Consider the following 12,872-nt stretch of genomic DNA (forward strand, 5'->3'; position numbering starts at 1 on the left):
CCATGACACATCAGTATACTGCAGAAAAAGCAACAATTTCTTTCTTGAATTCTTAGATGGGACAGGTTGTTATCTGTTTTGCTTACTTGAGCAGCTACAAATAATAATCTCGTTAGCAATTTATTTGAGTTCAGATAAAGATACTAAAAGCAGGATTGTTATTTGTTGTACATACCTGCCTTTGTTGTTTTCTTCCCAGAGCCCCTTTATCTGTGGTTTTGATGCTGTTTCTTCTGCCTCTCTTTATTGGCTCATATGGCTCTGTGTCATTGTTGTTGATGAAGATGGACCTTCTCAAAACTGGCTTTCAAGGCAGGCCTGAATTTTGTGGAACTTGGTCGTCACTTTCTGTTCTTTTTCTTCTTCTCTGTTACAGGTTTCTGGAGCAGTTAGCACTGTTGCTTCCAGATACATAGCAATTTATGTTAATTATATTCATCATCATAAACATAGTTGCAGGCAAAGAATGCTAACAAGTCCTGGATGAATGGGAATGATATTGAATCTGCTCTTTGAACTTCATTTTTCAATGATTAGTGAGAGTCTAATCTTGGCTTGTGATCTACTCATAGTAGCCTGCAGCTTCATTTTCCCTATTCTTTTTATCTTTATCTTTTGTGACAGTCTTTTATATTCCCTTTATCTTGGTCTTAATGTCTAATAATACTGCCTGGATGCAGTGACAGGCAATGACTATTTCCTTGCAGCAGTACTGCAGGATATTGCTATTCTCTCCAGCTTAATGTTGTTTTACCATTAAGTCACATTCCAGCAAGTCAAGTGTCTTCATAGCAGGGCGGTGAAAGAACGAGTGCCTTTTGAAAGATGACAGTTGCCAGAAAAGCTCACATCATATTCCATACTGTTGGTTGCCTGGGCTTGTAGAAACAGTTTTGACGTCAAGATGGTGCATCTGAGTTTTTCTGCTACTTATGAACTGTGTTCATTGTTTTCCTTTTGCTTTTATTTTGTGTCTGTGAAACTCTAAATCAAACTAGGTCACCTAGTAGGTGATGTCTGGTGTTAATGAGAGTGATTAGGAAGCAAGCTGTTACTAGTTCGTTGCTGGCCAGGCAGAGCAGGCAGTGGTTAGCATTCTTCAAGCCTGTAGGTCTAACAGGCTAGCGTTGTTTGTGCAGTTACGTTTTCATTTCTGTTTCTCTTGGAAAAGCAGTAGCGTAACAGTGCAATATATTGAAAAAAAAAAAGAAAGATAAAAGAAAAAGTTGGTGCTTAGTTTTGACATTTTATTCCAGAATTGAAGCCTGATGGGGCAGCCAGTTGTATGTTTGCACTGCAAACTGTGTTCGATGAGCACCAGTTGTGAAGTTTCAAAGTGATTAGAGTTACCCATAGTGATGTTTTCCCTAGTCGTGCTCACATTTGGATGAATGCTTGAAAATGGCTCATTAAGGGGTCTCAAAGGAAGGGTCGTTGTAGTGCTGGATGCCCTTTTTTCCTTTTTTTATAAAACACTGAATACAGTGGTTTCCTTAATACTCATGTACCAGGTCTAGGCTGGCGAGTAGGGATTCTCTACCTTCGCCTGGCCTCCAATGTTTCTGTTTTCTAATGATTCACTGTAGCTTTGGAGTGTATCAGTCTTATTCTAAAATGTGTCATCATTTCGTGAGCCCACCACACAGTGAGGTGATTAAAATAGAGATAACTGGATACTGCGCCTATATAAGAGTGAGTGCTTCATTCTGGTTCCAAATCAGTCTTTCTCTGAAGCAATTAATCCTTGGCATTTAACAGGCAAGTGCTGCTGTTTCTCTTGACCAGGTGACAAATCCTCTCTTATGTGATGCTTTTCCTGAAACACTTGATCTTCTGAAGTGCCATTTTTAATCTTGTAAATACATTTTCCCCTGAACAGCCCCCTGAGAAGTAATCAAGGCTGGGGGGTTTGTTTCCCTCTGGTCAGGAGAGCCATTAGTAACTCAGCAGTCTGCTCTTTTAGTGGAAGTTTTAGCTGATAAATAGATATAAGTTTTCTGTGATGTTCCTTTGAAAAAGCTGCTAGTGAAAGACTGGTATTTTAGCCTTCAAAAGAACATAGGAAGATGGAAAGGCACCACGTCTTGGGTGACTTACCTAACTTCTTTATCAATTACTGTATTAAGTAGCTATGTTAAAAATCTGTTCTTCTAGTTCCTGTCTGTCCAGCTGGGCAGCATTGCTCTTTGCAGTTTCTCTAATATTTTTATTTTTCAATTTTGTTTGCCTTCCAGTGTAATACTTGGGAGTTTGCTCCCTGGTCCTAATATATTTAGTGCCAGGAAAGGCTTTTTGTGTAGCAGATAATGCTTTTTTTTTTTACTTAAATTTTCTTGTTTCTTCTTGTCTTCTGTTCTGCCTTAAGTACTTCTCCTTCAGTAATGGTCATATCCTTCAAATATGGGTAGATAAATTTATATTTATACCTTTCATTTTTACCAGAATATGTATATTCTTTTAAATCAGTGTTTTTGTTGTTTTAATGTCTGTGGATGTCAATACTTGTACCCTTTTTGATAACAGTGCTCCTGACGTGCTTATTTGTATCTACTTGTGGAAAAAAGTCTCTGCTCAGAGATAAGTCAGTTGTCTTGAATCTTTTCTCTTAAACATAATCCTGTTTTTAGGTGAGATACCCTTGTCCTCAAACCCCTTTTCCTGGGCTGAGTTTACAACTTCTCCAAGAATTAAGAACTGTGAGTAAAGTAGCATGTACTGGATGGAACCTCTATTTTTAGTATCTTCTGGTATTTGCTGCTCCTCTCAGTTGTAAGGCTAGTAGTTAACTTTCTATCATAGTGTTCCCAACACTGTATGTCCTGTACTCATCAAGATGGTGCTGGAAAGTGATTGACATGTTCTTAGAATCATGAGCAAATGTAATGTTCCCCTCACCACTTTTTTCCTACTTCTGTACCTGTTATAAAACATGGTATGTACTTCGTCTTGTAGTCCTATGCAGCTCCTGTGAGTACATCCTTCTCAGGATAAATGTCATCTGTTTTTCATCTAAATCAGCAGTGAATCCTGTGAAGTGAATTGCAAGATTTCAGGATCTGTTTCTTTAGTATGGCCAGTTTAGTATGATGTCCTCCAGGTACCCTCTTTAGAGGACCTGAGGTCAGACATGACCTACTTCTAAAGCTCAGTAAGTTTGCATTATCTGATAATCTCCTCTGAGCTCCTGATATGATCTTTGTGCTACTCCTGCCCTCTGTGCTATCTCTTCTGCAGTAACCTCCTGCAGTCTGAAAAAATTGATAGCAAGTAAGTAGAGATACTTAATGTTTGAAGTACTGAGAAAATGTTACTGTTTTTTTTCTGTTACATCAAGATGGTGCAACTGAATCCAGTGCCAACCCTTAAGGATATTAGTAGATGACACTTAACCAATTATTTACCATTTCCATTGTATGTAAGTGTCTAACCTCTGCAATAGAAATTGATTTATTTAGCATTTTAAATTGAATTGCGTGAAACACGATAAAATGCTGACAATATGGAACAATTGGCTTGGTCTGATATAATTTGATTCTTACGAACTTGCATGGCTTACTGGTGCTGGCTCTGATAATTACATGGCTTTTCAAAATGGTCATTGTTGACCTAATTCTATCGGCAGTGTAGTCAGTGGGAGTTTTAATATTGACTACAATGGGAACACTTAGACCAACAGATTGTATTAGAAATCCCATACTGTGTGTCTAATTTCACTTCCTGATACAACAATCTCTAAATATTAAAGAGAATTCTTGCCAAGATAGAAAAGCAGAACATAGCTTTTTTCCTTTCTGACAGTCTTGACTATCTTCTGTATCCACTCAGTTATTAATGCAGTACCTAAGTTACCAGATGCAACAAAAATGCCTTTTTCTCCAAACTTTAGGATGCAAAGTTTTGCATCTCCATCTCTGTTTTCAGAGCTGGCATTGCTGCTCCATTATATTTACATTGGTCAACTTTTCTGTCAACAAGCAAACAAAACAATAGCAGAAAAATCCAAGGAGATTTGACTGTCTTACCCAGTTTAGGATAAACTTTCATCCTTCTTATGCCCTGTTAAAGGTCCATAAAATCTCCTGAATGTTTGAGAATTACTTTCTTTTCCTGCTCCATTCTGTGTTAGTGTTAATGCTATTTTTTGCCTACCAACTCCTGTTCTCCATGTCGCTGTTTTGATTTGTCCCACACTGGTGTCTGAAGAAATTATTAATAACCTGAATTTTGAGCCAGACCTTTAAAGTTGTTTTGACCATTTGTTGGTTCTTGCAGTTTTCCTCCTGAGACAAATTAGTCTGTTAATAATTATAGTAATAAGTCTCCCTTGTCACCTTCCATGCTGATTACTTCTGATTCTTTCCCTGCATCTTGCTCAATGGATTGCTTATTTCCTTCATTATTATTTTTACACTGCAGAAGTTTCCTTGTGCTGTTTATATTTGCTGGTGCACTTAAAGGGCATTGCAGGACACCTTTTTAGCCCTGTTACAGCACTTGCTGTGGCAGATTTTTGTTTCATTTATTTTTGCAAGGTTATTGAGTTGCTTTACAGAACAGCCTTTTTTTATGTAGACACACACACTCTGAGGGATCCACTTTTGCAGGTTTTGTTAATTAAACTATCCACTGCAAATCATTAGCTAATGAGTCTGTAGGTAGTTGACACTAAATAGAAAGTAGAGCATTAGATCTTCACCAGTGCTTTAGAGAACTTTGGAAACTTTTCATTTCTTGCTGGAGTGCTTCACGCTGGCGCTGCAGTCATGCTAACATCTGCTCTCCCTCTGTCAGCAGGCTGTATATGGTACAGAAATAACACAAAGTGCCACCCATCTTTACTGATCTGTGGAGGGTTTTTTTTATTTTCCTTTTTAGAAGGTGCAGAAATAATCTTCAGCTGGCACCAGGGTAATATCAGCTGTTCTAGCTTTTCAGCACTAGACACTTAAAAACACTCTTGCATGTAGTTGAGCATGGGAGTTTAGATATAAATGACTCTGTAAATTAGTGATTCAGAGTAATGTTTAGTAATATTCCTCTTTAGCACAGGGGATTGTATCTTACACTTCCATTACAGTAAATAGGAATTCTAGCATTCTCAAAAGATAGTCACTGTTTCTCATTCCCACTTCTGCTGTTAAAGGGCAGTGGCAGTTGGGGTGTGGTGTTTTTTAAATTTTTTTTTTTTTTTAAGGGGATGTTAAAAATAGATTGCTGTCTCTTGAATCAGTAGAGGCTGTGTCTGTCATGGTGAAAACCAAAGAATAGTCTGTATTTTTTCCCTTTTAGGCTTTTTGTATTGGGGGAGGGTTGTATGCACAGTGAATGAGACAGTACAGGATGGAGTTCTTGCATCAGAAAGTCTCGTTGATTAGAAAATTTGTGTCCTAAAATGTTTTTGTGGATGCTAAGAGCATTGGCTAGTGGCATTTTAGAAAACTTGAACAGTTAGTTGCTTTAGGTCTCTTGATTTGGACCGTAGGATACTTTGCACTTTTCTTTTGTTTGTTGGAGCTAATTCCTCATTCCTTTTGAAACCTGATGTAGAGATTCTCTTCAACTGCAGAGTTCTGCAGTGTAGTCCTGCTGCTATTCCTCTTGCTGACATTTGTCCCTTTCAGAAGCATCCTCTAGTAAATGTCCAAAGCAAATGCAAACCCTGAAAACCGTTTTGCTGCTTTTCTCCCAGGTCTGCATATCAGCTACAGACTTGTAAAAAGTGTATTTCTTGTCTGACTTTCACTAGCTCTTAGTGTGTGTGGCAAGATCTGGAACGTGCCACTTCTTTTTCCCTTTGGCCTATTCTCTTTAGCAGGAAAAGTTGGTATGTCAGCACTCGAGTTCGCAGAATTCTTTCTGTTACTGATCCGCCTCTTAATAGGCTGGAGGCCTCTGATAAAAGAACAGCAGCAGCTTTTACATTGCTGATTTCAGGAACCCTGCTGGTTACACAGAAACCTCAGGGCGAGGTGCAGTTTTGGCTGTGTCTGCAGTGGGAGGAGAAATGGAAGCTTTGAGCTTGGATTTAGATTTGATTTTGGTGAAATAGCTTGAAACGCTAACGAGTTTTGCAGAACAACCTCTGCTTTTGTGCTCCTGGTTCCTCAAGTGTGTGGGAAACAGCCACGTAATGGACTTTATTCTCAGCCCACGTTTCTTGCTCACTGACTTTAAAAAAGCAAAACAAAAAAAAATTATAAAATGCACAGCTTGCTGGAGTGGGTTAGGAATGTGCTGCTAGTGTGTTGCATAAGGAATATTTAGTTTCTTAGTGATTCCAAGGCTCTGCAAGTAATATTCTCCCCACAACTGCCTGGGTAGGAGACAAGTAGGGCTGCAATTACAGATGGGGATCTGGAATCCAGGGAGAACAGACTTGCTACTTGTGCAAGGTCATGCAGAGAGTAAATTTCTGAACAGAGAATAAAGCACTGTGGAAGTGTTTCAGAACTCCAGAGTCACTAATGGAGTCTCATTATTTTCCTTGCAGTTTTAGTGCTGTATAATTACAGGTCCTCTGTGACCTATGAATGCAATATCAGGAATTTTGTTTGCTGGGGACTCTGGAGGTCCTCCAGTTTGGCCTTCTGCTTGTTGTAGGGTTGTTATTGCCAAAATCAGACTGGGTCAGCCATGGCTTTGTCTAGCTCCTGTCTTGAGACTTTCAAGGATGGCAGCTCTGCAGCCCCTCTGGGTAACCTGTTCAGTCTTGCACTGCCCTCCTGGGGAGGAAGACTTTCCTTTGTCTGCTGTAGGACAATAGATTCTAGACCCTTTCTCCTCATTCCCCAAGGCCCAGACATTTATTGTGAAACAGTGAGAGGTTTTTGAGGAGGTACAGTTTTGTCTGATACCACCCAACATTTTTGGCTTCACTGGAAAAGCTTGTGAAAGGTGAGATTATCTTAAACTGTGATGACATTTAAACTGGACGTTGAGGGAAGGAGTGCAAAAGAATAGTCTGCAGATTATGCTCTTTTGCCTGCACTTCTGGGCATGAAAAAGTGAAACTTAAGATCTCTCTGACTGACAGAAAGTTCTCATCAGGACTATAGTGTGCTTGCTTTTGCTCTCCCAGTCCAAATTCTAAGGTTTCTTGTTAACTTGCTTAGGTGCTGACATTGATGCCTTGACTCTCTGTGGTATTGTTGATACTCTTGAGACATTGTCAAACAATGAAAAAAATGGACATTAGGCTACCCATAGGTAAAACTGTGAGGAGTCTTTGGTACAGTAAGTTGTATGACTTTGGAACATTAGAAGCATGTGACATACTCAAGAGAACCATTAAATCTCAGTGGCATACTCAGGATGACTAGGTGACATTGTTGGATTTTTTTCTTTTCTTGGAGAATACTTTATTACATAGTATTTTTAATGTACAATAATTTTTTTTTTTCTTTTGCTGAAGGGACAATGGAGACCGATCCAGGCACCGAGCTCCCCGGAATGCCCGCATGTCTGCACCGTCACTGGGGCGCTTTGTCCCAAGGTAAGGCTTGTACATGTAAAAGTAAAAGGTTGTGGAAATCCTGGAGATACCAGTTGCAGTACAGCTCTCTGGTGCTTTCAGATGGTTTCCTTTTCTTGCACAGGGCTGTTGTATTCTTGGTTTGCAATTTCTGGGACCCCTGGAATGGCATGTTAGTCTGATCAGCTTATCCTGTGACATTTGAAGGACAGCATGGTTTTAGTGCTTTTTACATGCAGTTTGGGGCTACAGTGTGAAGGCAGTATAGGAGGAGAAAAGAATCTGATTGGAGATTCTCAGCACAACATGTGAGTTTGAGATTAGGAAGCTATTGTGGGAGGTAAAGGATTTGCTTAATGCTGATCTTCACAGCCACATTGATCAGAGGAGGATCTAATCTGTAACTTGTCTTTTGTTTGAAGCAGTGAAGTGGTTGGCTAAGCAGAGGAGTCCAGTCTTCCCTCTACTGTAGTCTGCTGGAATATAGTCATGTTGTCTCAAAGTAATTGCAGTTGCTGTCCAGGGCTGTAGTATACTGGGATGTCTTTCTCCATGTAAGGTTATTCTCTTTTTATTGCAGACGCTTCTTGCTGCCAGAGTACTTGCCTTATGCTGGGATTTTCCATGAACGGGGACAGCCTGGCTTGGCCACCCATTCCTCTGTCAACAGGGTTTTGGCAGGTAATGAGATTTCCTTGTTTGCAGGAGTCATGTATGTTGGTGGTATTTTTCTCATGAATCTGAGCAGAGGAGGATTGATGAGGAAAAGTCTTAATTCCAACTTTTGAGGTTCTATTTAAGTTGCCTGAAACAAGAGAAAGGACTGTTGGAGTGATGTGGTGAGCTGTCATTCAAGTGCTTGGGCATTGCAGATTCCACACTTGAAGTATGAGTATGGGAGTCTCTGCATGAATTGGGGAGGGGTGCTGTTAACAATTCTCCCTTTGTTTAACTTCCTCCCCTATTCCTAGATGTCTTTTTCTTAACAACCTGACAGACTAATGATCAGCTTGCTGCAAGTCCTTCTAATTGAATTACAGGGTGCCTTGTTCATGTTCCGGCTGGCAAGACCCACACAAGGCAATGCGGGATTCAATTAGGATCTTAATAAGTGCATATTAAAAAACTCAGCTGCCACCACATACAGCACACAGGCATTTGGGAACCTTAAAGGGCAGGCGGAGGTGGGAAGGGAGGTGGGGGAAAGAGGAGGAGTATGGCACTCTGGCACTTCATGAATGAGATGGTTATAGATGACACATATCTTGAGGGTGGGTCTTTTTTGGCTGGGTCTATGTTGCTCTGTAATTAACCCCAGTGCAAGAGAGTCATCCTGGAGCCTGGGGGGACGAGAGGTGATGTGTGGACAGGTAGGTTGGGATGCAGTTCTCTCCCTTCCTGTAGGTAATCACAGGACTGCCACTGAAAGGAGTGCCAAAAGGTTTCTCAAGAGGCTGTGTGACCCTTCTCCATATCCTAAGGCATGATCAACAATGCCTAAACCATTTTGGATAGGATTTATCTAACCTGTTCTTAAAAGTCTTCATTGGAGTTTTCCCAACTGTTTTGGGGTGGAACTGTTGTTGGTTTTGCATGGCTGATTTAGTATGGCAGTGGTCTTGTCTTTGATAACAGATTTCTGGCATCTCCCGGACTTTTGTCTCCCTGGACATTTTTGTTTGAGTGCATGATTCATAGAGCTTGCTGTTGCAATAATAGTAAGAGCTCAGCCAAAGGCTAGCCTCTGAAGCACCTCTGCATTTTTTCCTTAGGGAAGAGTGGAGCTAGCCTGTAGCTTTAGCTGACGCTTGTACTTTCCCGTGCTTGCTGCCTGTGTGGGCTTTGGCTGTTGGCACGTGGAAACAGCACACTGGCAGATAATTACTTGCTGCCAGGCAACACTGCAGAACTCCTGTGTGGCCCTGCTTTGCTGGAGACACCTGCCTTCAACCCTCCTCCAGCCCTTCTCGCAGTTTGCCTGTTCCTTAGTGGCTGGGAGACGGCCTGGCGCTTTGTCCTTGCACGTTTTAGGGAATTTGAGCCCCCAAATGCACATATTTGCTGTTTGTTGTATATACATCAAGATTAACAAAAGAAGGCAGAAATTGTAATCATGGGACTTTCAAAAAGCAAGATCAATCTTTTCTGTATGGCACTGTGCTGAGCCTACTTAAGGCAAGGCTTGTGGGCTCCTGCAGTGTCGTGGAACCTTATGCTGGAATGGCTGGGACTCCACAGCAAAGGCTTTTATTGACTTAAATATAAAATTAATTCTCCTAACGCAGCAGCTGCTTGTGATACGTTGTTTTAATATTCTGTTTATTTTAGTCTGTACCTATGCTTTCAGCTTTCAAAATGTTTTTTACATTTGTGCTCAAAAACATGTTAATGTTTTGCAGAAACCAGGAGAGTTGAAGTTGTAAATATTAGGTGGAGGCACAATAGATGAGAACTAGAAAATGAGGTTGCACATGTGGAATAATAAGAGAATTTGTTGTGTTCATTATGTTGGTCAGTAGTGTTGTCATTTTCAGTATTATATTTCAGAGCCATTCAAAGTTCCAGTGCTGATACTGTGCTTTCCTTTCTAGTTAGTCTTTGCCAAAGCTTGTGGTAGTTCTTTTTCACTATCATGGTGAAAAACCTCAACTCAAGCTCAAAAGTACTTTAACCCTGGGCTGGTAGTTATGGGTGAGGTTGCCAGCCTTGGCTGAGGGAAAATCAATCATCTATCTTCCTATTAACACAGGCTAATCTAAGCTTGAGTGCCTTAAATTGCTTCATCCTACCATGTATCCAGACTGTCATTTCTGAATTATGTTTAAATGCATAAATGCCAAATGTATTTCTTATGTAACCTCTACAGCATTTGAGAAAAGATGCCAAAACCCCCTTGTATTTCTAACCTGACTGCTTTCTAAAAACTGACAATAGACTTCTGTGGTCAAGTATGAGTGAGAGCTGTTGTTTGGGAAAATACACCCACTTACACTTCTCCTGTCACCTGCCCCACTTACTGCTGTATGCGGAGAGGAAATCAAAGCAGCAGACAGAGATCTTATGGGTGTGTGAATTACTTTGGTGTGCTGACTAAATTTCTTGATGTCAAAGCTCTTGCTGTTAGGTTCTGTCCATGTTTACTTTCAGCTCCCTGCTTTGTATTAACATCTTTCGGTTGTTTAAGTATCGTTCTCATGCAACTGTTAGAGACAATAGCTCCATGCTAGGGAAGACTGCCTTGTGAATAAATTCTTAAAGCAGTCTGGTTTAATGAACCACTAAAAATTACAGATTATATAAGCAGATGGGCTAGTAGAGCAACACAGTAGGTTTGGCAGAATGACTCTGGCATGCCACTCAGGGCTTAGGTCAGGATTAGAGAGTCCTTTGTACTAGTCAGGGACTGGTGGCCATCCCTGCACCAAGGCACTTCCAGGCAAAGTATAGGAAAGGTGGCAACAGATGGGTAGAGTAGGTGGGAGTTCAGGGGGAGAACGAAGCGATACTAGTCAGCATGACAGACAGAGATATCTCCATGCCAGCAGCCTAATTTGCATGTAGCACTGGAACAACAACGAGTCCCAGTAGCACCTTCCTGCCTGCCTCCTTATGTACTGGTGCAGTTTAGACCTATCAGCTGATACAATATGCTGCATCACTGTGCTTTCTGGCACGAAGTAAAACACCATGTGAAAATATATTACATCAACACTGTTACCTTTAGCATTCAAACTTGTAATCACACCAAAAAGTGTTGGTAGTTTGACAAGTTATATTTTCCTGTAAAGTCTATGTTGATTGGCAGTAATTACACTGTCCTCCTCTAATCCTGTATTAACTGAGTCTTATATCAGCTTTTTCATTATTTTGTCTGGAATCAATGTCAGGCTGACAAGACTGACATGTCTCATCCTATTTCAACCTTTTAAAATACTGGTATAACACTAGCATATTTTTCAGTCTTCCACATCCCCCTTTTATTTCAAGACTCATCAAAAAAGCTGAGAGTTCATTTGGCACCTCTTCTAAGGCTCTTGGTAGTGTGGGCTGTAAGCTACCCTCTGGACTCTCCTCTCCTTGGGAACTGCCGTAAGTGATGGGGTTGTGGTCTCCAAGGAAATATCCATACAGTGAAAGCTAGTTGAAGTGGTTGTTTGCTAAAGTGATGATGAAAGCAGTAAATACATTTTTGGCTTCTCATTCAATAGGACTGGCCGATTGCATGTGGCAATACAAGTGGAATACTGCCTCTTGGGGCCATTTCTTCTAGTCTCTTGGGTTCTCTGGCATTTGCATACCAACAGAGTGGGGTTTTTCCTTTTTTTTTCTTTTTTCTTCTTCTTTATTTTTTCTTTTTTTTCCTGTGCTTCCCAGGAGATACCAAAGAGCAGTTTCATGGGATGAGGTTACATCTTTTGTAACGGGAGTTAGTACTGCTGCAAAGTTCATCAGTGTTAACATGCTTGGCTTGGGATCCAAGGAACACACTGCCCAGTATTGTGTTTAACGCCTCCTCCTGCTTTTTTGTTTTTCTTTAAGCTGAGTATTTCTGCCCACTGTTGGTTTTGGTTCTGGGTTTTTTCGGTTGTTTTGGGGGGTTGGTTTTTTTGTTGTTGTTTGTTTGGTTTGGTTGTTGGTTTTGGTTTGTTTGTTTGTTTTTATAAAGTTCTCTTTGTCCTAAATCACACTGTGAGCAGGACACTGCTAAGTAATTTGAGGGCCAAGTTGTGGATATTTTTTGGCATCTGGTAGTAGACAGATGTACATTTTAATATTTAAAAAAAAGATGCACTTCATTGCACTGAAGTGCTTATGACCTCTTGTTCGCCTATGTGAACTTTTCCTTTAGGCTTTATAGTAATTGACTACTTCAGGATGGTCAGACATGCTAATGGTATAGTGGAACAAAGACGACTTTAGTTTCAGTTCAGTGGAAGCTCGGAGGAAGAAGAAAATCAGTGTTTGCCAAGGAACTTTGCAGGAGGCTTTAAAAATTGACACAGATGCCAGTTTGTTGACATTTCTGTTACTCAGCAGAAGACCTGCAGATGAAAGTTTACTGGTTTATGATAGAGTTACCTATGTGAGAAATGCACTCATGCTGAATTTCATGAATTTTACAAGTTTATTATAGAACAAAGGCAAACAGCGCTGGGCGCATGGTCAAAACCAGAGGCGCACCGGTTATATCCAAACTCGCCTTTTTATACACTGTGTTTGTGGCATTTCAAAGGGGTTATTTTAATATTTCAGGTATCTATTAACATAACTCCACCCCAGACCACTCCCCACTTGCGCGTGTCTGTTGTGGTTCGGAGGGGCCTTCGGGGATCTGCAAGGGATGAAGTCAGTAGTCTTCCTCTGGCTGCACTTTTCCCCCTGTTGTTTTCCTTCAGTCACA

The 12,872-nt window shown here is 40.6% G+C and overlaps 1 protein-coding gene across 7 annotated transcripts in view; it reads left to right on the forward strand.

Annotated features, from left to right (window-relative positions):
* AMBRA1 (autophagy and beclin 1 regulator 1) overlaps positions 1–12,872 on the forward strand; it is a 142,214-nt gene that overhangs the window by 46,974 nt on the left and 82,368 nt on the right. For 6 of the 7 annotated variants that reach the window (XM_052782054.1, XM_052782060.1, XM_052782059.1 and 3 more), the window contains 2 exons: positions 7,409–7,492; positions 8,052–8,152. In XM_052782054.1, coding sequence (XP_052638014.1) covers positions 7,409–7,492; positions 8,052–8,152 — 185 coding nt within the window. The remainder of the gene's footprint in view (positions 1–7,408; positions 7,493–8,051; positions 8,153–12,872) is intronic. The other variant, XM_052782056.1, reaches the window with a different exon arrangement.

Source organism: Harpia harpyja, chromosome 3 (assembly GCF_026419915.1).
Source record: "Harpia harpyja isolate bHarHar1 chromosome 3, bHarHar1 primary haplotype, whole genome shotgun sequence".
In the NCBI taxonomy this organism is placed as follows: domain Eukaryota; kingdom Metazoa; phylum Chordata; class Aves; order Accipitriformes; family Accipitridae; genus Harpia; species Harpia harpyja.